The sequence below is a fragment of the Arvicola amphibius genome, chromosome 1, assembly GCF_903992535.2.
Source record: "Arvicola amphibius chromosome 1, mArvAmp1.2, whole genome shotgun sequence".
NCBI lineage: Eukaryota > Metazoa > Chordata > Mammalia > Rodentia > Cricetidae > Arvicola > Arvicola amphibius.
In genome coordinates this window covers 92,660,106-92,685,772 of record NC_052047.1, presented here as the reverse complement: position 1 = coordinate 92,685,772, position 25,667 = coordinate 92,660,106, and the positions used below count along the sequence as shown (strand labels likewise).

The 25,667-nt window shown below is 38.8% G+C and overlaps 1 protein-coding gene across 1 annotated transcript in view; it reads right to left on the bottom strand.

Moving 5' to 3' along the window:
* The window catches only part of Psme4 (proteasome activator subunit 4), a 120,071-nt gene that overhangs the window by 86,901 nt on the left and 7,503 nt on the right, over nt 1–25,667 (bottom strand). The window contains exons 2-3 of the mRNA XM_038313184.2: nt 12,930–13,070; nt 11,879–11,995 (exon numbers count right to left, since the gene is read on the bottom strand). Coding sequence (XP_038169112.1) covers nt 11,879–11,995; nt 12,930–13,070 — 258 coding nt within the window. The remainder of the gene's footprint in view (nt 1–11,878; nt 11,996–12,929; nt 13,071–25,667) is intronic.

The following is a 25,667-nucleotide window of genomic DNA, read 5'->3' as shown; positions in this document are numbered from 1 at the left end:
AATAAAACCAGAAAAATGCCCAATATTCAAGGGTAGGACAGGGGTGGCTTTCCGCCATTTTATCATTAACTCTTCTGAAATTCAAGTCCAGCGGTCTGACCAATTTCTCTGAAAACTTAAGAACTAAACTACTAAGAGATGCCAAAGAACATAATAAAATAAGCTCTGCATAAGCACCTAATACATTATGTAACTTCAACCTAGAAAGAGAACTGCAATCTTGTTATTAACTAACCGCTGTTAGGGGGAGGGGGAATCAGAAAGTACTCAAAGGTGACCTTTACGCCAGAAAACGGGCTACATCAGGAAGCACTGTTCTGATCCCCAGAGAACAGCTCTTTTCTCTCACACACAAAAAACCAGACAATTAGGGAAGTTTACTGGGGATCTATGTTTGTCTAATGAAAAAAGAGGGAGTTGGGGGTAAATTTTTCTCTAACTAATTACTCCAGGATACCAAATGTGTTTCTAATAAGGCTGTTCAAGTTTGCAGAGATACTTAACCTTCTATTTGCTTACAAAACTCAATAAATGCTTTTTCTCAGGGAAACAAACAGCACATATCTGGGATCTTCTTTCAGTTTGGATTGAAAAACCAGTTAGTAACAAATTATACAATCAACATGTAGGTTTAGAAAGCCGCCCAGTTAATTTAAGATCATACTTTAAAGGTGAATTCTAAGGAAAAGGAAAAGATACATGACCCTACCACCTCCTAATGTCTGTGCTCACATTAACTTTCCATTGATTTTACTAGCTTGTGGCAACTGGTTTCAGATTTAAATGGTACAGAAAACCTGCTGTTTCTCCTAAATAATTTCCTACACCAAGAAAGAAACTATCCTAACATCACAAATTATTTCAAAAAACAAGTCATTAGAGACTGCACAGCTACGTGTTGCCTTCATTCTTGAAACAGACACGGAAGTTAATGATAACACCTATTTCTGTAACTTGCTATAGAGTAGAGGGTTGTAGAGTGTGATCTCATTCATATAAAGTCAATTCCAACCCCTTCTTCCACATAAGGCCTGCACCATGGAATTTATGCTCTTTATTCAGAAAAGGGTACAATCTCTCTAACCTGTGATATCTGTATAGTGACCTTTTGTGACTCTTGTAATCTCTCAAGATGAAGGGAACAATGTTTCTGTTTAAAAATAAAATAAAAGGTTAAGGCTAGATGCTACTACACCATAGTTTACTAATTTTTTAGTGGGAATGACTAATCACTACATACTTTCCAATTATTGGAAATTTATAATACTAGACTGATAACTCAAACAGCTAATTTTTTTAAAGGGATCTACGGAGTGATTAAAAGCTTTCGATGGGGACTCTCACATCCTATTTCCTCTTAGAAATTCTATGTTCACTTAAAAAATAAGGTCATGGAGTAGTACACAGTGCTTTGGTTTGAGCCTAAGAGTCAGACCAATCTGAATTTGAATACCAACTCCACTGTTTCTAGGAGTGTAATATTACAGGTTAGTACTTTCCATTTTGACAAATAATACCTATCCTTTCATAAAGCTATCATAAAAATTAGCTGAGATAATATACTGAAAGCTGTTAGGTAGCTCAGAATTATTTAGTAGGTACCAGAGAAAATAACAATTATTAAATCATACTTTGCAAAAATCATTATACTTTTAATTTCATAAAAATAAAAAGTTGTGCTCATTTTGCTTCAGCAGCAATTCTGCCTATCAGCCATGAATTTATGATTCAGGACATCATAGCAAAATGAGAAATTTCTCTTTAACCATACAAAAAGTGAATCTTAAGCTTTTGGTCCTCTTTAAGTCCCACGTGAATTTCCACATCCAGTTTCCTCAGGACAACACTAATATACTCTAACTGTATCTGCAAGTTCAACAGCTTCTGCTTCTAATCACTAAAACGTGAACTTCAAAATCAGAGAGGTTTTTTTTGCTATCAAGATAAGATTACTTTTTAATTTTTTTAACTTTTAAAGAATTAACTACTTTATGTATATGTGTACTGTCTGCCTGCATGTCTCTGTATCACTGCATGCCTGGTGCCCATGAAGATCAAGAGTATAGGATCCTTTGGGGCTGGAGCTGCAAACAGATGATTCTAAGTCACCGTGTAGGTATTGGGATTCAAACTCATGTCCTCTGGAAGCGGACGTGGTGCTCTTAATCACTGAACCATCTCTTCAGCCACAAGATTAACTCTTAAACCCCAAACACACATATATATTCAAAGTAAGAAAAAGCCCAGAAGTACTCATAGCCTCAACAGAATTAAATTTTCTTGTTAGGTAATTCTGTCTGCTGTCTTCACATACGGACTGGGAAACAACAATGGCACGATCTACCTTTACCCCCTTACACTCCTAAGAGTGTTCTTTTTCTATGAACAAGTACCTATTTCTTCATGTAGAAGCCAATGTTATCTTCTTTTTCTAGGTCTAAACAAACCCACTCTTAGTCAAGCTTTTTTCCATCACCCATCTTTCAAGATCTAACAATGTTCAGTTATACAGATAGTCATTAGTCACTTTTTCACAGTCAGATTTTATTAGGTATAAATAATCACAATATATCATCATCATCATCATCATCATCATCATCATTAAAGCAATGTCAGTACTAGTTTTTCATTAAAAGTTTTCATAAAAGTATTTATCTAAAATAAAATGTTACTGTAATTAGACTTCCTTCTCAGGTAAAATTAGTTTAATTACTTCAAACCTTGAAGAATTTGAACTATTTTTTAAATATGGGAGAGAGGGTACCCATAGAGGTCTGAAGAGGGTATCAGATCCCCTACAATCTTTAGTTATGGGCAGTTGTGAGTTGCCTGACATGGGTGCTTGAAACCTAACTTGGGTCCTCTGGAAAAACAGTATGTTCTCTTAACTGTGGAATCATTTCTCCAACTTGTGAATTTTTTTAATTGCTCTAAAAAGATTAGTTATATTTGTTTTTGAAAAATCCCTATAGCAAAAACACAACTTTTGACAGAAATATTATAAAGGACATTAACAAAATTCAATTACTTATTCTCTAATTCTTGAATAAAGGTAGAATAGTTTAAAAGTAAGTACAATCTTCCTCAAGTAAGTATTTTAGAAACTGCAAATACCATGTTCATAATCACTGTTTATTGATTAAATAACTGGTGAAAATGACTGAAGTGACAGGTCACGGGGAAATTACTTTTATCATTTCATTATCTATCAAATTTTGGGTTCAATCATTCATGAGCAGTAAGAAAATCCAGAGTCTAGAATGTGTTATTTTTATGTAGTGAATGGGGAAAGAGAAGAATAAAAGACATAAAAGTGATGTTAACCATGAGAGTACTAATTCAAATGGCCCTCTGTAAGCCAAGTGTGGTGACACACACTGTGATCCCAGCCCTGGGGAAGCAGAGGCAGGAGGACTATGAGTTTGAGGCCAGTCTGGGCTACATAGTAAGATCTGTCTCAAAAACCAAAAGCAAAAGAGAACAAGAAACAAATAACTCTGTGATAAATCAATACAGAAAGCCAAGTCAGGGTACACCTCTGTGGTACAACACTTGCTTAGCAAGTACAAAGCCCTAGGCTCCATCACTAACAACCACAAATGGGAGCGGGACAGTGGTACACAGATAATTGAAAACAAGTACCAGGCCAGGTGTGGAGGCAGGAGTGCTGGAGTCCTACCTGGCCTACACAGCAAGATCCTACCTCCACCTCCCAAAAAAGGAAAATAATGAAATTTTCCTAGAGGCGTGTTACTATGAAAAACATACTGCTGCATAAAATAAAATATAAAGGAAAAATACTTAAAATTGCCTTTTAAAAAGACATTAAGTTGGAAGGTGACATGGGAAGGAAGTCGAGAAAGGACGAGTGAGGGTGAATCTGATAAACAACTCTTTATGTATAGGGCCCACTGATGGTGCAGGCCTTTAATTCCAATACTCAGGAAGTAGAGAAAGGTGGACCTCTATGAGTTAAGAGGCCAACCTGGTCTAGACAGTGAGCTCCAAGCTAGCCAAGGATATACAAGTAAGACCCTGTCTCAAAAAAAAAAAAAAAACCACAAAAAACCCACAAAAACAACAACAACAACAAAAACACAAAAAAACAAAACAACAACAACAAAAAAAGCAGGGGCCAGAGAGATGGTCAGCAGTTAAGAGTACTGGCTGTGCTTCCAGAAAACCTGAGTTCAACTGTCAGCAACCACATGGCTGCAAACACCAGTTTCAGAGTTTCTGACACCCTCACCCAGACATACATGCAGGTAAAACACCAATGAACATAAAATAAAAACAAATTATACATTTAAAAAACCCAAACATTGTATAGTATATAAAATTATCAGAGTAAAATATACTATATAAAAATAATACATAACTTAAAACATAATTTATAAATAATTGAGTTATTATTAAAGTTAACCCAGAACCTTGAGCATGAGACAAGTGCTCCACCACTGAGCTATAGACCCACTCCTTCCCAAAACTACTCTTAATGAAAAGAGGTTCACAGCCATGTATAACTCCAGACCCAGGGAATCTGCTGTGCTCTTCTGGCCTCCACCAGTACTGCCTGCAAGTGTTGGCCAGACATTCATGCAGGCAAAACACTGGCAAACACAAAATAATAAATAAGAAATAACTAAAAATCCACAAAAAAAAACAACTAAATTAGGGCTGGCAGGATGGCTTAGCAAGTAAAGTGCAGGTTTCCAAGGCTGATGCCTCTCACAAGCTGTTCTCTCACTACCTCATGTATACAAGGGGGATATGTGTGGGGAGAGGGGATAAACAAATGTGTACACAGGAACTTAAATGTAAACTGTCCCTATCCAAAGATAAAAACTCACAAATGCATAATTCTTAAATCTTATTAGCAAAAATAACCTGTATCACACTCTGTATTTTTAACTTGCAATATGCCACTCAGAGTATAAAGAACATTGTTTTATAAAATAAATCATAACCAAAAAGATTTGTGTGTTTCTTTCTTAGGTAAACAGTTTATAAGTTATCATGTTGCTAGTGTCAGCCTTACAAATACTTACCTCCTTCACAAGTTTATATTTTCTACTAAATTAAAAACTCTACCAGGACAGGCGAGGGGATGCACTCCTTTAGTCCCAGTACACAAGAGGCAGAGGCAAGCAGATCTCTGAGTTCAAAGCCAGTATGTTTTATATAGTGAGTTCCTCAACAGACAGGACAACATAGAGATCTTGTCTTAAAATAAACAAACAAAACAATTAAAACAACAACAACAAAACCTCTTCCAATTGCCAACAATCTCAGTACTTGGAAGTCTGAGATGGAAAGGAAGTAAGGAAGAGAGAGGAGAAAATGTTGATTATCTTTGCTCTAAACAGGAGCAGCTTTTAAAATGGAATGAAGCACATGGCACTCTAAGCCGTGGCTTCCATAAGGACAAACACACAAGGCACACAGCTGAAAGACAAACGGTTAACAAATGAAGCATTTCTGATTATAAAGTCATCTAAAAATAGTATGAGAACAGACTGTGAAATGACAAAGCTGTTTTAAATGTGTCAAGATACAATCAATTCTAAGGAAGCAAGTCAATAAATAAAATGGCTCCTTCTAAGTTAAAAGGTGTTAAGAAATAAAATGCTTATAAAAAAATAACTTTATCTCTTGACTATAAAAGTTTAAAGCACAGCTTGCTGCATTAGTGTGCCAAAACAATGTTGAACACAAAATTGATAACTGTCGAAACTGTCCCCCCCCCCCCAGAAATTCAGACACAGACGTGCTGGGAAGAACGAGGAGGTCCAATGACCACTGTAAGCACTTGCTGGTTTTCTGCTCAAAAACCAAGAACAGCAGTCTTCAACTCAAAGGAAGCTTGGGAGGAGGCCCAAAACCTAAAGAACAAAGTATTTCAAAACTGAATTTAAAAATTATATTATTCCTTTGTTTTAGAGATAGCTACCTCCCCAGTGCTGGGATAAAAGCTGTGTACCATATACCCAGCTTTTCAAAACTGAATTTCCTGAAGAGAAGCAAAGTAACAAATCAATGGCACACTTTACAATGCATTCCCTGAAGTGCAGACACACAACCCTATGTGTCAATCACTCTGGGTCACTGGCTCAATATAGTTCACCCATTAAGAGCATCAATTTTAGCCTGCAGCATAAACGGAAAAAAACTGCTACTTATAAAAACACTATCTTATGGATAGAAATATGTTTAAAAAAACACCAAAAAACTTAAAATTTCACAAAACACCTGTCAAACTTTATCTCAGAGCTCTGGGAACATGGAAGGGCATATTAAGTGAAAAGAAAACCTGATACAGGAAGAAGGCTCGTGGTCTAGTTGTGTGGGAAGTCTTTCTGTATATGTGCTGCTTTTATTGGCTAATGAATAAAGAAGCTGCTTTCAGCCAATGGCTTAACAGGCTGGAAAAGATATATACAGAGAGTAGGCGGAGTCAAAGAGATGTCATGGAGCCATCAGAGGGGAAAGATGTGAGCTGCCAGGTCCAGGACCCTCACAGTAAAATATAAAATAATAGAAATGGATTAACCAAAGATAAAGAGCTAGCTAGCAATACACTTAAGTGATTGGTCAAGCAGTAATTTAAATAATATCGTTTCCTGTGTGATTTTTTTTAAAAAAATATTTATTTATTATGTATATAATATTCTGTCTGTGTGTATGCCTTCAGGCCAGAAGAGGGCACCAGACCCCATTAGAGATGGTTGTGAGTCACCATGTGGTTGCTGGGAATTGAACTCAGGACCTTTGGCAGTGCTCTTAACCTCTGAGCCATCTCTCCAGCCCCAGTTTCCTGTGTGATTATTTCAGGAGTCTGGTGGCCAAGAAACAAGCAAGTAGCCTCCAACCACAACCTAGAAAATCTGTTCTTACAGAATCAAAATCAGGAAAAAAAAAAAAGGTATGATTAATTGAAGCAAAAGACTGCTAGGTATGGTAGCATATGCCTTCAACTCTGGGAAAGTTGAGGCAGGCAGAATACTGTGAGTCACTGAACCACATATGGAACATAGGGTGAAGGTATATATAGGTCAGTGTGTGCATGAAGGTATAGTTCTGTGTGTGTGTGTGAAGCTATAGCTCAGTGTATGTGTGTGAAAGTATAGTTCTGTGTGTGTGTGTGTGTGTGTGTGTGTGTGTGTGTGTGTGTGTGTGTGTGAAGCTATAGCTCAGTGTGAGAGAGAGAGGGAGAGTGGAGAAGGAGGGAGGGAGAGAGGGTGAGAGGAAGGGGTAAAAGCTCAGTGCTTCACACATTCTAAGCATAAACTCCATCAAAATAATCCCCAATCTCACAGAAAATTTTTAACAATTTTAAAAAATATTTATTTTTCTTATTTTTAAATTATGTGTATGTGTGGGTGTAGGGATAGATATGGGTATGGGCATATGCACCTAAGTACAGATGCTTATGGAGGGTAGAGACCTCCACTCTCCCTGGAGATGGGATTACAGGTCACTGTGAGTGGCCCAACATGGACACTGGGAACCAGGGAACCAAAGCTGGATTCTCTGCAAAGAACAAAATGTGCTCTTCATCCCTGAGCCATTTCTCCAGCACACCATAGGGCACTTTTAAAGTAAAATAATTGAGGAGAACCTAAACAATCTTTAGTGATCAAAAAACAGGAATATAAAATACCCAACAATTTGTGGACTATCCCAAGATAACAACAACAAATGTAAGAAGCTAGGTATGGTGGCATAGTCCTATAATCCCAACACTGCTTTGGAGTACTGTCTGCCAGACACTATCCCCAGAACCCTACTCAACAGTCTTTGTAGATTTACATATTCCTTTTCTCTAGTCACCCTTTGTTTTATGTAATGTCTGCTATAATATTCTTTATCTAAGCCCCAATATTTATTTAATGTCAAGGTTTCTTTGTTTACATTTCTTTATTTTTATTTTGTTTTTGTTTTCCGAGATAGAGTCTCACTATGTAGCTCAGCTTTCCTGGAACTAAATCTGTAGACCAGGCAGGCCTGTCACTCAAGGGATCTGCCTGCCTCTGACTCCCAAGTGCTGGGATTAAGAGTGTACACCATGCCCAGTTTTACAGAATGACTTATTTTTACTTTATGAGTGTTTTGCCTGTGTGCATGTAAATACATGTGTGTTCAGTGTCTGAAAAAGCCAGAAGAAGGTGTCAGATTCCTTGGAGCCAGATATAAGAGATTGTGAACTGCCATGTGAGCGGTGAGAATTAAACTCAGGTCTTCTATAAGAGCAGCCAATGATCTCAAGTATTGTGCCAGCTTTCCAGTTCTTCTAGTTCTTGCATAAAGTATTTGGTCTTTTCTTTTTAAAATACAAACAAAATCATATTAGATACAAAATATATGAACATCATATATTTTGTTATAATGACACCCGCATGTTTGAAACTCATTTTATAATAACTATTTTTCTTTTAAGGTTAAAGTGCTATTTATATCTTAATTATTTTTTACAGTTATTATTGTGGATGTGTGCATGATGTGGAGCTGGAGACAATTCTATGGGGTCAGTTCATTCCTTCCACCTTTAGCCAAGGTTTAAGAAATTAGAATTAGACAAGAATTTAGACAAGTTTAAGAAATTAAACTCCAGTCACTGGGCTAGCATAGCTCACCAAGTACCTTTTAATCCACGAGCCAGGTGGTCTGCTCAGAAGTACAGTTTATATTTATTTTTGTCACTGAGTATAGAGAATGAATATGGTGCTTAGTGCTAGAGATTAAGCCTAGAGCCTTGACAAGTGCTAGGCACACACTCAACACTAAACTATACTTTCATCCTTAATATGAATGGTAAATATAATTTTGGTATAGTTAATTACAAAAACCAGCATAAGTGTCCAATTATAGTTTAGAGACACTGATATTAACCATTACCTCAGGCATGCTAGGCATGCTCTTCACCACTGAACAATGAATTCAGTAGAGTAACCATCTCTTTAAAACAACAGCTACTGTCTGGGCCAAAGAGATGGCTCAGAGATTTGGAGCACTTATTGCTCTCCCATGGCCCCAGGCTTGACTTCCAGCACTCACACGGTGGCTCACAACCATCATAACTCCAATTCTAAGTAATCTGTCATCCTGAGTGCTGTGACTAGGTATACACATAATGAACATACACAGATACAAACCTAAAAGTTTAAAAAGAAAAGTCACGGGCTGGAGAGATGGCTCAGAGGTTAAGAGCATTGCTTGTTCTTCTAAAGGTCCTGAGTTCAATTCCCAGCAACCACATGGTGGCTCACAACCATCTGTAATAATAGGGTCTGGTGGCCTCTTCTGGCCTGCGGGCATACACACAGACAGAATATTGTATACATAACAAATAAATAAAATATTTAAAAAAAAAAAAGAAAAGTCACTAGTGGAACTTTAAAGGAGGAGGGTTTCCACAATACTAGCATAAAATCTCTAGGCAAAGAGTTGTATAACAACAACAAAAAAAGTCACTGGCACTCACAATTGACCATCTTATGACTTTAAAAGAAGTGGCTTCCTCTGTTCAGGTACACCTGCCCAGGCAGGAAGCAAGACGTCTATTTACAAAGCACCAAGAAATGGCACAAGGAAAGGCAAGGAATCATTGAAAAAACTCCCTTTCTCCCAACATTCACCTAACAACAACTTTCAGAGCAGAAGAATTTCAGAAAGATAACTGGCCTGAACACAGTAACAGGCCACAGAAGTCTATCAAACAGTAATGCCAGTCAAAAATTCCTGAAGTTACTCGTTGAAGGCTCAGTCCATCCAATCCATGACACACTTCCCACAGAAGTAACACTTGAAAGGCATCTTGGAAATGCTTTCACAGAAAACTGTCTTAACAAGGATTTTTTTAAAAGCCTGTTTGTACACAGTACCATTCACTCATGATGAACTTCAGTCTGTCTGTGGCTGGAAATTTCCCTTATTTTAACACGAGACCAAGGACAGAATGATTCCTAACACTACCTGCACCACTTGCCCCAAATCCAACTAAGGCTTAAGTTCACCATTGCCTGGAGTCATTTTTAACTCTCTTCACCACTAAATCTATAATACAAAAAGCTTCTAAAAAGTCTGCCATTAGCAGTTATAGGCAAGAAGTTCAGACAGTTGACCTAAGAGAAGCCTTAGATTCAAGGCAATCTCAACATGTCTAAGACAGTGAAAGAAATCATACAAGTAAGTCTTTAAAATTTTAATTTATGAAGGAAAAAAGTTAAGCACATAAAACAATGTTTTTCAGGAAATCAGTACATAAGAATGACAAATCATTCTAGATTGTAACAGGAAACAGCTAACAAAATCTAAAGAACAAGCCAAGTGGGATACTTATGCCTACAATCCCAGAACCTGGAAGCTAAGTCAAAAGAATTACAAGGCCAAGGCTAGCCTGGGCTACAAAGAATTTGAATCTAAACTAGCTACCTAACAAGAGCCTGCCTTTAAAAATTAACTTTTAGGCCAAGTGGTGGTATCTGGCCAGGCCAGACATGCCTTTAATCCCAGCACTCAGGAGGCAGAGGCAGACGAATCTCTATGAGTTCAAGCCCAGTCCAGTATACAGAGCTAGTTCTAAGACACCCAAGGCTACACAAAGAAACCTTGTCTCAAAAGACCCAAAATAATAATAATAATAATAATAATAACAACAAATTTTTAATTGCTAAAACTATCTAAAACAGTTAAGCCAAATTTGCAAAGCCTGTGAATATTAAAACATTAGATATAAAAGTGGTCACAAGTAGACAAACCCTGTCAACAGAAATGATAGGGAACAGTCAAGTTTGAGAACGCTAAGCACAAAGAGGCAAATGATCATAGTATAAACTTTGCACATTCAAAATAAATACAAGATTCTTAAAAATTAGGTTTTCAAGAGTCATGGTATATATGCAGGGAACCAATAATCAGCAAGACAGCTATTGTTCTAAACATTACTAGGAAATGACAAAAACTATGGACTGGCATTTGGATAGTTTATATTCAAAATGCAGTCAATTAGTAAAGGCATGTGGAACAAGTCAGTAAACTCAGCACTTGGGAAGTTGAGCAGGCAGACCATGCACACGTTTTGTAGTGGGGGTGAGAAGACCACCTGACATTTCTTTAATTGTTTATAGTGAATGCCCCGTGGAATATGAAAGGCTCTTCATCTTAAAGCATTTACTTTACTTAATGAATTGAAATACAAAAAGCCAGGTTGTGGGGGAGGCTGTTAAGAGATAGCTCAGTGGTTAAAAGAGCCCTTACAGCTCTGGCAGAAGACCCAGTTCAATCTGGAGCCGACATGTAGCTCCAGTTTCAATGCCCTTTTCTGGCCTCCAAAGGCTGCTGAACACATGTAGTACACATGAACCCATACAATCATACACAAACATGCATAATGAAAATAAATAACTTTTTAAGAAGAAAAAAACAGAATAGCAGATAAGTCATTACATCTAATAACAAGAGAATAATCAGAAGTATGGTGACGTCGACTATCAGAGACATCTTGGTGGAAAAGCACTGAGGAAGAAATATAGATTCAGTTGTTTCAAAGTCAAGTTATGTAGAAATAAGCACATTAAAATATGTATTTGCACCAGGCAGTGGTGCACACCTTTAATCCCCAGACTTGGGAGGCAGAGATAGGTAAATCTTGGTGAATTCAAAGTCAACTTGGCCTACATATACAGTGGGTTCCAGAATAGTCAAGGCTATGCAGAAAGACCTCGTCTCAAAAAACATTAAAAAAAAAAAAAGAAAAAAACAACAAAAAAGGTATTTAAATAATGTTTGCTGATTTAAAATAACCCATTTTCCTCCATTGTGTTCAATCCCCTACAAGCCACAAGTGGCCCCAAAGAAGTACTTTAACAGAAATACTTACTTAGGAAATGAATTTAATCCCAGGTGCTCTGTCTTAGAATATAATATTTTTTCCACTATGTCATAAAGCGGTCTCCAAGGTAACTCTAAATCATCTCTTGAGAGAAGTTCCTTTTTCCTTATTAAAAAAGAAAATAAATGTAAATATATGAATTTATTTATTCAGATGCATGGTCACTGAGTACACTACACAGAGAACAGCCTGTTTCTGCCCACAACCACTCACTGCTAGAATAAGCAGTAAGGAAGAACTCGGTGTTCCTCACCACCAAGCAGTGCCTATTAAAGAAAGCATTTAAACCACCACTACTATCGATGAATTTCATACTTTTCTCTAAAATTCTTTTAAAATATTTATTTTATTGTATATGACTGTTTTGCCTGCATGTGTGTATGTATATCACATGCACACTCTCAAAGAGTGAAGAAGGTGTGGGATCCCCCTGGAACTGGAGTTACAGATGGCTGTGAGCTGTCATGTGGGTGCTGGGAAGCCAACCGGGTCCTTTGCAAGAGCAGCAAATACTCTTATCTACCACTGATTTCTCTCTCCAGCTTCCAAATTTCATGCTTTTCTTTACCATGTGTGTGGTACTTAACGTTTCTAACCTTTATGGGGAAAAGGATAGTTTATAACCCATGGAGCAAATAATTATCATAAATAAAACAATCTAGCCATCTATAGTAGAGCATGTACAATTAAAAGTTTCACAGCGGGCTGGGCGGTGGTGGCACACACCTTTAATCCCAGCACTAGGGAGGCAGAGGCAGGCGGATCTTTGTGGGTTCAAGGCCAGTCTGATCTACAAGAGCTAGTTCCAGGACAGGCCCCAAAGCTACAGAGAAACCCTGTCTCAAAAAAAAAACCCAAACCAAACCAAACCAAACCAAAAAAAAAAAAAAAAAAAAAGTTTCACAGAGAAAATATATGTTTAAATCAATACCAATTAAACTTTTGGTAACTGTTCCGCTCATTTCCCCAAACTGAATCTTAAATCTATTAAACCGTTAAAAAATAAAATCTCACCAGGAGTAACAGAAAGTAGACTTACTTTAATAAGTTGATCAAGAGGCGGGCAAAGCCCTGCATCATGCTGATTTCAAGTTTTGGAATTGATACCAGCTCGTACAATAACTTAATAAAAAGAACATGATCTTCTTTGCTAAATTTTCTCCCATAAAGTCGGATATACCTACAAAAGAGAAACAAAGCCTTTAAAAGCAGGTACAGGCAGGCACTCATATTCCTTACTACATTATCTCTACTAACTGGGCTATAGAAGCAAGCTGATGTTTCATGGAGTGATAAATGAAAAAAGACATATTATATGTTCAGCCTACAAAAATAGTAAAGTAAATAAATGTAAAAATTCAAAAAGGAAATCCTGTAACATGCTACAACATAGATAAACCGCCTAAAATAAGCTGGTCACACACAGCCAAGAATCACAGTTCCATCCGTGTGCTGTAGCAGTCAAACTCAAGGCAGAAAACAGAATGGCAGCTGACAACTGTTAGAAAGAGGGGACAAGGGCTTACTTAACCGGCACAGAGTTTGAGACATGCAAAGATCTACAACGGCATACAAATAGTTAACATACCTCCACTAGTCACTTAAACACTAAAGGTCAAAAGGAGTCAGGTATGGTGGTGCACATCTACAACACCAGCACTTGGGAAGTGATTCAAGAACAGCCTGGATCACATGAGAGACCCTGCCACAGAAATAACTCCTGCCCGCAAAGTGTTTGGAAGGTTAATTATGATGCATGGCTTTAAAAGGGGGAAAAAAAAGCCAATCATGAATGTGATGGACCTTAATTTTAAATACTACTAAGCATTTTATATTTATACAAAAGAATTATTCTATACTTTAGTCAACACATATCAAGTATTTAACAATAAAGCCAAATTAGAACACTGTTGTCTTATAGTATCACATTCCCAACACTGGGGTTGAATTTAAGGCCTGACATATTCTACCACTAAGGTAAGACCCCTACCATTTGTGGAACCCCCATAATCCTAGCAGAAAATGACAGAAGCAATATCAGAAGTTCACAGACAGTCTGGTAAACATAGTGAGTTCCAAACGAGCAAAGGCTGCATAGTGATACCCACTCTCCAAAAATAAAAATAAAAAATAAGGCCGGGAAGTGGTGGCACACACCTTTAATCCCAGTGCTCGGGAGGCAGAGGCAGGCGGATCTTTGTGAGTTCGAGGCCAGCTTGGTCTACAAGAGCTAGTTCCAGGACATGCTCCAAGCTACAGAGAAACCCTGTCTCCAAAAACCAAAAAAAAAAAAAAAAAAGCTAAGCTAATAGTTCATCTCAAAATACATACTTAATTTTAACTTAGAAAAACCATATTATCAAAAGTTCTGTAGATAAGCAAGCTTAAAAGTAAAAAGAGTGTTCATGTCTCTTGTTCTCTTTTTTAGGCAGTCTCACTATATAGACCTACCTGGCCTAACACTCTGCATGTAGATCAGAGTGGTCTCAAACTCACAGAGACCCATTGTGAGAGCCAAAGTTATGTTTTAAGTTTAATCCACAAAACAAAAATGCCTCTCACATGTAAGCGCCTTGCCCAAGGACCAAAACACTCCCCTGAGATGCTGGAGGTTATTGTTCATGTAAGATAACTGAAGAACCAGCCTGCCTCAATCTTCAAAGACATCTTATGGCAAAGACAAACTAGGCTCATTCCTGCTTATGATTAACCCTGTTTCCCAAGGACTGCGCTATGCCCAATTTGTAACCTTAACTACAAATGGTCCTGTACTTCCTGTTCCAGAAGCCGCAATCATGCCACTGTTTTAAAAAGCTGTTTGCACCCGTCCTGTAGCCCTGCCTTTGTTTCTATGGCCGTCTTGTAATGTCCACCATGCAACTGTATTTCAGGAAGGACTACCTTGTTATGCTTATGTCCTGCTACTGTAACGCTGCCTATTTTGCCCCCCAAATAAATCCTCCATTTGGAAACCCCCTACCCCTGAGCTGTAAAAGCCTTGTCTTTTACATATCCGTGTCCATACATACTTTTACATACTCATAACCAGTACTTAACTTCTCAAACCCCGCCTTGGGGGAGGCAGCATGTGTAAACAAAAAAAAAATCTTGCTTTAATTAATTGCTTGCTTTAATTAACTTGGTCATGATAATTTGGGTCATCTTTGGGATTAACATAAATCACGTTTCCACTTCCCTAAACAAGTTTGGTCGACCCAAGAGCTCCAGATGTTCTTGATCACAAGTAAACGGAAGGTATATAGGTTGGAAGTACATCAGGATATATGCCTGCCCCCAATTGGATGAAGGTAGGAGGCACATAGCCTTATGGGTTTGCCTTTATAAGCACCTGAACAACGTAGCTCATGGCCATTTTCTGGGAATGAACCTGGCCAGAGTCCATCATCTCAGCCAGTATTTAGTTAAAGCTTGCTTCAAACTTGACTCAAAATTATGGTAGTGATCTTATTCTCATTAGGTGAAATAATCATTTTCTGGAGGCCCCAGAGAACTTTAGACCATACACCCAAATTCTAAAACTGGACTTTCACCCCAGAACTCCAGGAGCGGGGCTGCCTCAGGAAGCATGTATACTGAGAGGTTCCAAGGCTCTGGAGCATGCCTTTGGTTTTGTGGACTACTAGAATTAACTGCTATGGAGGCCCAAAAATGTGAGCCTATTTCCACCTTGTCTGAAGGTCAGAGAGTTTGAGGTTGCTCAAAATTGTTGACAACAACCAGGGCTACACATCCTGACCTAGGGTGTGATTGCTCAGTCCTTTTGACATTATGATGGCCCATAGAGGCAGATCCATCCCCGGACACACAAGGGTCAGGAAATTCAAGCATACTTCGGCTCCTTCTTTTGAAAGAGGAGGTTTGACCTTGGGAGTAGCTGCCTTCAGGACTTGGTCTAGGGTCGGTTCACTGCCTCAACAACAGAATGCTAATGACTTGATGCCTCAAAGTATTGCAGCAAATAACTGTTCTAGTAGTCCTTTGTACCATATTAAAGCAGTCTTTTGTTTTCTTCCCCTCTAGTGTTGGGGTATAAAAGCATATGGAAAATTAGATGCAGGCAAATCTCCTATTCACAGGAACTACCTCCCAATACTATCCTATGTTTTCTGTTTTATTATTTTTATCACGATTTCATGCCTTTTACTAACTCTTCTAATCCCCATGTCCCTGCCCTAGTAAGTGGTATTATTGTCCTCTGACAAACTACTATGCATCTACAGAGGGTTGGTGAGAAATAGGCTAGTTCTGTCCTGTAGGATCCAAACCTGGGATGTGGAGGGGGCTCAACAGGACCCCAAATACTCTATCATCTAGCACAAGATGTAAGATGCCATTCACCGCCTGGTTCTGGTTGTTTGTCTATGTTTTACATGTGTGCATGGGTCTGTGTTTTCTGGTGTGTCTATAAGTTTTGCTGCAAACATGGGAGCCTAGATTGATAAATTAAATGCATGAATATATATGATGGACGCCCCATGTTTTGTTACTGACTGATCTCCCTTGAGCGTATGAACTTTCTGTGTTTTGTGTTGCCACTGGAAGCCACCAGCCACCACAGCTAACACCACTTGCCATGCTGCTTTGATAGCAAGTACTCAGAATTTATCTATGAGCTTCCTGGTCAATGGATTCAGGGTTAGCAGGATTCAAATGTCTTTTGGGTGTCGGTAACAGAGTTGTTTTATGTTATTTTACGTTATTGAAAAGCTGGCTTTAGAGTTGGGTTATTGTTCTCCCTTTTGTAGACCAAGCATATTTAAAAGTTTCCTCTATGTCCTGTGTCAGGTAATATATCTGATTCTGTGACAGAGGAAAGAAAACAGAATAGCTTTAAAAAAAAGAGAGAGAGACTATTATGTAAACTTTCTGTTCTGTTTCTCAAGATTTGTAAGTTGATGGGTATGGTTAAAAATCTTAAAGTATGTGAAAAAAGTTAACTTAAAATGGCTAACATAGGGTTGATAATTAAAAATCTATGCATAGGTAATCTTAAAGGAACCATGCGGCATGACACAATTTTGGCATATAAGTAACATGTGGCTTGCCGCCATCTTAGCTGCTATGGAGACAGCCACATGGCTGACAGCCATCTTTGCTAAGGGTTAGAGAGCATGAATGTCACATGACTTCATCATCATCTTGATTAAAGGTGACCATATGGTATGAGACAAACAAGGAGGGGAAAACAAGTCTCCAGGATGTTTTGGATTAGGTTAATTCCTGTCTTGAAAACAAGGTTTATGAAAGATAGGATTTAAAAACAATCCTTGTTTAATAATGTATTTAAACTGTATCTTCATGCATTCATATACAGGAACATACCTTGCACTGGCAGCCAAATTTTGTAATATAAGAGTCACCCAAGTGGTAACAGCTTTAAAGAAGACATGAAGACCAACTAAGACTTGCCATTGTGCAGTAGGGCTAGAGTTCCCAAGGAGAGCCCAAGAGAAGAACCTTAGCAGCTTTGGAGATGATCATGCCATGTATGTGATAGTCACCAGAAACACCAGCCACAATGAAATGGAGCCAGTTGGGGTCTAGAAGACAGGCTATATACATTGTTGAGGGCGAGTATTGTAAGTGAATCCTAGACAATGAACACTGAATTGTTGGCACTGTGGGAGTTTGGTTGTGCTCTGTTTTGGGTTTTTTTTTTTTTCTTTCTTGAAGTAAAAATATTGCAGAAGCATACGATTGAGAGATTTTAAACTTAAGAGGAAATTTTGGAGTTTTACAGAAAATTAGAAAAACTGGTTATTTTTAAAGGAACAGCTTTTAAAATATTTAAATTTATAAGGCTATGGGACATTTTTAAGTTCATAAAATATTTTATATTATTAACATATGATCTTAAAAATAAATTTAAAAAGGCTAAAGAGTTAGGGCTACAACTATGAACACCAAACACTAAACACCAAAAATGGGGAAATCTTAAGATGCAACAAGACAATGACCTAAATGGTCTTGCAAAAGCAGTCTGGGAAGCCAGGCAATGGTGGCTCACATCTTTAATCCCAGCACTCGGGAGGCAGAGGCAGGTGAATCTCTGTGAGTTTGAGGCCAGCCTGATCTACAGAGCGAGTTCCAGGATAGACTCCAAAGTTACAGAGAAACCCTGTCTCAAAAAACCAACTCCTCCACACCCTGCCCCCGCCAAAAAAAACAATCTGGGGAGCAATGATTCTCAATCTATGGGTCACAACACCTGGGGGTTGGATGTTTGCACTGTGATTCCTAACAGCAGCATACTGCAGTTGTGAAATAGCAAAGAGAACGGTGTTAAGGTTGGAAGTCACCATAACATAGGAAACCGTGTTGAAGAAGCACAGCATTAGAAAGCCTGAGAACCACCAGCATAAAGAATGTCTAGCCATGGAGCTGGAGAGATGGCTCAGTGGTTAAGAGCATTGCCTGCTCTTCCAAAGGTCCTGAGTTCAATTCCCGGCAACCACATGGTGGCTCACAACCATCTGTAATGAGGTCTGGTGCCCTCTTCTGGCCTGCAAGCATACACACAGACAGAATATTATATACATAATAAATATTTAAAAAATAAAAAGGAATGTATAGCTATACCTAAGGTCTACTCAGGCTGAAGAATGTATGCCTACCCTCCTTGTCTTTGCTGATTTTGTTAAGCCTTAGCTATTTTGATTATCTGAATCATATAAGAAACTTGTTATATTCTGTAATAGTGCAGTATGAAAGGACCAGGAAAGTAAAGTTGACAATCTCCCATGGACTGTTATTTATGATTAAAAGTTTTACTTTGATACTTAAAAAGGCTCAGTTCAGAAATGGTTATTTTTTTTTTTAATGGTTAAACCTAACAGGGATAAAGCTATAAAATCCTAACCTTATAAAAAGCTACTAACTTACTGTAAACTGTTAAAGGTAATTAAAATTTGCAAGTTATTAAGTCACCTTATAAATGATTAAAATCCTCTAATGTTCAGAACTATGCTTATTGTCATGCTAAGTTCAAATGTATTTAGAGGAATAAGCTTTATTTAGCCTCCTATACGTTTTCCAGCAAATAACTAAAAACAAGCAACGTTTGTTTAGCTCATATATACTTAATAGATAATGGTCCTCAAACTGGTCAAGAGATCTTTTGAATATAGCAATTAAAATGTTTAATGGAAAAAGTTTACTATACAAAGACCCCAGCTCCTAGCAGTAACAGCAAGGTCTCCAATGAAGATAGATGGGGCACCAGCCACTCCACCTGGATTCTGGTAATGCTAAACACTGGGCATAAATGCCCCAATGCCTCACCCACTGCCAGGACCCTACCCAAACGGTGGATAAGCAGGACACTGGAGAAGTTGATTACCACATTTTGCCTAAACAAAGTAAGGTCAGTACCCCAAGTCACTCCTCCACAGAAAAGTCTCTTAGTTTTCTGGGCCTGCCACTCTTAAGACTAACGCTGCCCAGTGATTTCTGCCTCAATAAAGCAACTGACACCATGGGAATAACCGTCTAGGCTATGGGTAAATCTCTGTCATTTAAATTGATACATACATAGACCATTTGTTACTGCCTACTATAATTTATCCTTCTCTGATCTCGGATGGCATTGACAGCTAGGCTAACTTTAGCTTAGTCAGTTTAACAGCAGCAGGCAACTAGCTCTTTCTTTATCTACCTTGTTAGTTCATTTCATTTGCAAAAATCAAGCCTTGCTTTTTCTAGAGCTACTAGTTCTCCTGCCAAGAAAAGTAAACAGGTTTGTCTTGCTAAGAGGCTTCATATTATAGGATAAACTGATTTTAGATATAACTTACTGTTCCTTTATTCAAAAGAACTTGTTCTGCAAAGATTGAAAGATTGTTCTCAGAAGTAACTAAATGAAAGAAGGTGTAAAGTCTCTGCACGTTCTGAGGGCCTACGTGTTCTAAGATGTATAAAGGTCTGAGGATGTGAAAGCTCAAGTTAGTTCCGAGGGTCTAAAATGATGATTTAAGATGTGCAAATGCAGCTGTAAAGGTAAGAAAGTGTTTTAATATATGTGAAAAATGGAAAATGTTTGAGATATTTTTCCTGCCTTCTATGCTATTTTTAACTAAGCTTTCAAAAGTTAAGAGTTTTAACATGGATCAATGAAGTTCTGATAAGCTGTTATAGAGCACTAACTACTTTCTATTCATTCACAAGCTCAAAATTAAAAAGAATTTTTTGGTTGCCTTCAGCATATAATCTAAAAGGTGCTTCTTATCAGGCTAAAAATACCTCTGTCCAATCTATATATCCAACAAAGGAAAAATACGTTCATGCTTTTTAACCCAAATCCATAGCTTTTACTATGACTCAAAGGTGTGAGTCTATTCCAGCTGTTGGCTGCTTTTCTTACAACGTGGCTTTTAGCATAGATAACAAACAGTGGTAATGCTTATATATCTAAAACTTTTTATCTCTTTTTGTAAACTAAAAATTTACATAAGCTTCAGGGAGTCTAGGGGGTCTTAAGATTTGGATCCATCTCTACAGGTCCAAGGGACTGCAGAGAAGTATAGTCTAAGTTTCCCGTCACATGCCTATTCCTGGAGGTGAGATCTCTCTCCTGGTCTTGGGACTCCTCCCCTCCCCCAATTACTAAGTCTATGGGCCTGAAAGTTCCAAATTTTTTTTAAAAAAAAGATTTTCCTTTAAATTCCTAAACCTTTACCTTCTGCCTAGTCTCATCTATCTCATCAGATTTCCATTAGGCTGACAGACACCATCAAGGAATCAGCTGTGGACTACAAGATGCTCCAAATGGCTTAAGCTCTGGACTTGCTGATAGCTGATGTGAACCAGTAGATGATGTAACTGCTCCCTATCTGTTTAGCTGGGCTAGCTAACTAGATACTTCTGATGAATGCCCCATTGCCTGAATCCCATCTCAGCTTTTTATTACCATTCCAACTTTCTTGGGCCCTGGCAACGATAACCTGGTTTCTGCAGGAAGTGGTTACAGAAGAGAATTTGTTGCCTGTTGTCCTCAACAGGCTAGAATGTTAAGTCAAAAGGAAACTCCCAGTCATAGGGGACAGAATGGCTACCTTTAGTGCCTATTGGCATATCAGAAAAGTTATCTGTTAAAAACCAAATAAACCCAGATCAACAGATAAATTTTGTTATCTGAAATAGTTCTAGAGTATGATAGAGCATTCAACCTGTTCTATGTCAACAGAGCAACAAAATTATTGTTTCTATACAAACCATTCAGAAATGATTAGAAATAATCTGGCTGTGCCAAAACAAAGCTAAAGGGAGGGAGGGAGAGAGAGAGGGAGGGAGGAAGGGAGAGAGGGAGGGAGGGAATAAAAACAAATTGTCAAAAAAGAGAGAGAGAGAGATCTGAGATAAATGACTGGTCCCATTCTCATTTCTAGGCTCCTTCTGGACAGTAACTGTGATGTAAGTCACCAAAGGCCCTTTGACCCTTCTTTTTCTGCTAATTACTATTTGTTCTTCCATCATTAATGCCTTAACTAGATATATAAATTCCCATTTGGTTGCTATTAGCTGATAGTTATTATATCCCAATATAAATAGGAATCCAACACAAGAGTCAACTCAAGGGAGGCGTTTGAGAGTCAAAGTTATGTTTTAAGTTTTAATTTTTGTGCCTAAGAGAGCCACAAAACAAACAAACAAAAAAATGCCTCTAACCTGTAAGCCCCTAACCCAAGGACAGATACCTCCTGATCTGATTTAGGGAGGCTGATAACAAGCCACACTTCCCACTTCCCTAAACAAGTTTGGCTGACCCAACTGCATCAGTTGTGCCTGATCCCATGTAAATGATGTAGGAAGTAGGAAGTGACCCCAAGTGGAAAAGCAGGAGGTATACAGTCTTGTAAATTTGCCTTTATAAGCACCCGGCCAACATAGCTCATGGTCATTATTTGGGAACCCAGAGTGGAAATGGCCAGTATTTAATTAAAGCTTGCTTCAAATTTGGCTCAAAATTATGGTAGTGGCCTTATTATTGCCCAGTGGGACTGACACCACCCACCTCTGCCTCTCCAGTGCCACCACACCGGAGCAAGGAAAGGAAGGGAAGGAGGGAGGGAACGGGAGGGGGGGAGAAATGGAGGGAGAAGAGAGATAGGGTGGAGTGGTGGTGGACAACATCCTTAATTCCCGGTACTCGGGAGGCAGAGGCAGATGTATCTCTAAATTCAAACACACCCTTGTCTACAAAGGGAGTTGAGGCCAACCTGGTCCACACAAAACCATCTCAAATTTCAAAAACTATGTAACTGTTTAAAGTGTTTGTTTTTGAGAACCATTTTAGATTTAAGTTTGCAAAAAATACTGGGAGTATTAAATACTAATGAAGCCAGCAGGGGTTGGGGTGGTGGAGAAATGGTCAGCGTTGAGAGGACTTGGGTTGGGTTTCTTGCACTTATGTCATCAGCTCACAACTGCCTGGATTCTGGCAGATCTAACGCCCTCTTCTGGCCCCATGGGCACCTGCACCAAGTGTGCACACATCCATTCATAGTCTACACAAGCACATGGAATTAAAAATCTTTAAAAAACAAGCAGGAAACTAGATTCTAAAAAATGGAAGTGGAATATAACAGCCATCATTTTTTAAACTAATCCAGGTTGATTTTTGTATACTTAAGCTCAAAAACTCTACTTGACACTTCTTAAAGATTGTCCATCCTCTTTCACAAGTAGCTAAGACTAAAAATAATTATCAGATATGTTAAAATACTTGAAAACCTTAGTAAAAGTCATGATTGAATTTTTGAATAGAACATTTCTTGAACCATCTAGAACATACAAACAAATGATAAGTCATCATGTTCCAATCCTCCCACAGAGAAAGACAATACAAGATAATACAAAAGCATTTCCAGCTAGTCATGAGCCTTCCTGGGGTAGACTTCCCAGGATACAGCTATGAAGCCTTCCTTCTTTTCCATAGATATAAAGTTAATTAAGAGGATCTCTGTGGTCTTAATGAAATTTGGCTGTCACAAAGTTTCTGTAACTAGCCAGACAGGGTTCTCACATCTGTTTAATCTTCCCACTTAGGAGGATGAGGCAGTTACTGTCACTTCAAACCCAGCCTGAGACCCTGCCCCCAAAATAAAATGGAGGAAGTCGAGGCCGAGGAAATGGCTCAGTGTATAACAACAACAGATAGGCATGCTCAAGGACCTCAGGTCAGATCTCCAACACCTACATTAAAACAACAAAACAACAACAACAAACAAAACAGGGCATGACCAAACATAGAATTAGCACTGGAGAGTAGGGAGCACAGATAGAGTATGACAGCAGGAGGATCCAGGGTCTTGCTGTCTGCCAGCCTAGCTTCTGGTTCAGTGAGACACAGTTAAGAAAAGAAGGCAGAGAATAAGAGAGCAGAACATCTGACATCCTTCTCTGACCTCTGGCCAAAGCATGTACACACCTATGTGCATAGACACATGCACTATCACACACACACACACACACACACACACACACACACACACACACACTCATGAGCACTAACCTTGGTAGCCCCTGACTGTGACCATGGCACTAAGAAGAGGTGGAAGTCAGAAAGAACCTTGGGGATCCATTCACTGATCAGACAGTCTAGGTCAGTTCTAGGTACTTTTAGAAAATAATGCGGGGAAGCAACAGAGGAAGAACCAAGCTGTGGTCTCCGGGGGCACTGGCATAGGTGAACACACTTTCACACACATTCTCATACACACAGCAACATAAAAGCCCCTTCCACCCCTAAAGGAATGCTTGTCTGTAGCCCCCCCCCCCCACCAAATGCACTGAAATCCTAATCCTGAACACCAAGGTATTCTGAGGTAAGGCTTTAGGGAAGCCATTTTTCTTAAAGATAAAGCCTTCATAATGGGATCAGTGTTCTTAGAAGAAACTAGAGCTCATATTTATCCCTCCCCAACAGGTGAAGATGTGGGGAGCAGCCGGCTGGCGAGAGCTCTGACCAGAACCTGTCCATGACAACACCAAGATCTTGGACTCCAAGCTCCAGAACAGGGAGAAATAAATACTTGCTCTAAAACCACCCAGTTTATGGAATTTACAGTATCCCAAACAGACTGAGAAAACATCAGGACGCTTCATCCTTTCAGGAGTGCAACAGCAGAAAATGAATGCACCTACAGTCCCTAAGGTAGTTTAAGAGAGCTGGCTACTGGCACATTAGGATCCTCAGTGTGTGGCATAGTGTCTATGTTGTTCATTCAACATTCTACCAATGTTCTCTTTTAATATTCTCTTCATGTTACAGATATTAAATTGTTAACTTGCTATTTTTATTTCTTGTATTCTCGTAGCTCAATCAGTAATTGCTGCTTATATGAGCTGAAGATCAGAAAACAAAACTGTTGTGCCAATAGCTTCGAGCTACTGTAAAAACCGCTGTTTTTACCCATTTCCAACAGCAAAGAGACTGAGCTACGACCGGACCGATCGTAATTAGTTACCATTATGTCTACAGAATCACACTGCAGCACCTGCCCCACCACAGAAAACAACACGCCTATGATAGAGGAAGACCTGAGGCTCCCTCACCTTGCAGTGGAACCAGCAGACCCTAGGCTGAGGTGCACAGCTGCATCAAGGAAGAAGGGCTTTCTTTGTGTTGCATGAGTTGAGGCAGTTCTGGCTCCAGAGACATATCTTACAGCTCAGGTTTGTTTGTTAGCTTTAGAAGTGAAGCTTACTATATTTTTGGTGTGTTTCTAATTAACACAATTCCTCAATTCCATAGCCCAGGCTGGCCAAATCCTCTTGCCTGTCTCCAAGTGCTAGGCTTTAAAGCTGTATGCCAACACACCTAATTCTACCTATTTATTTATCTGTTCATAGAAATGATCTCAATATTTAGGCTGGGCTCAAACAAACCTCTAACCTCAGATATCAGAGTAGCTAGGATAGGCAACAAAGCCAGGAGAAAAATCGCAGGAACTTGGTTCAGATTCCAAGTTTATCACATAACTAGTGGATCTGACCAACTTTAAGTAGTGCTTAAATAAAGGATTAACTATCGATTTCACTGGGAGGTGATGAGCAATGAACACTAAACTGAATCATATACAACTGTTTTCTGAGCCAGTCAGTGGTGGCATACACCTTTAATCCTAGCACTAGGGAGACAGAAGCAGGTACATCTCTGAGTTTAAGGCCAGCCTGGTCTACAGATAGAGTTCCAAGAAAGCCAGGACTATACAAAGAAACTAACACAGAAAAAGTTTTCTGAAGCAGGGTCTGCACAGTCCTGTAACCTAGTTACCTGAAGCTGAGGAAGAAGTACTACAAGTTCAAGGACAGGCAGAACTAAAGAAAAGTCCAAACAATGTCTGGACAATTCGGTGAGACTCTGGCTCAAAAATAAAAGTAAGAGGGTGGCTGGCCATATTACTCAGACATTAAAAGCACTTGCTACTTTTGAAAAGGACCCAAGTTCAGTTCCCAGCACCCATCTGGTGGCTCACAGCTGCCAATAACTACAGTTCTAAGAGATCTGATCCTTCTTATGGTTACCAGGAACTCACGTAAGGTACACTTACTCACACAGGCAAACACTTATAAACATAAAAATTATAATCTTTTTAAAAAGTATAAGAAAGGCTGATGAGGAGCACTTGTCTAACATACATGAGGTTCTAGGTTCAAACCTGCAGAAGGAAGAAAAGGGGAGTGTGGTGGCAAAGGAGCACAGAGGGGTACAGCGGCGTACAGCAGTAACTCTAGCATTGGGAGACAGACCAAGAGG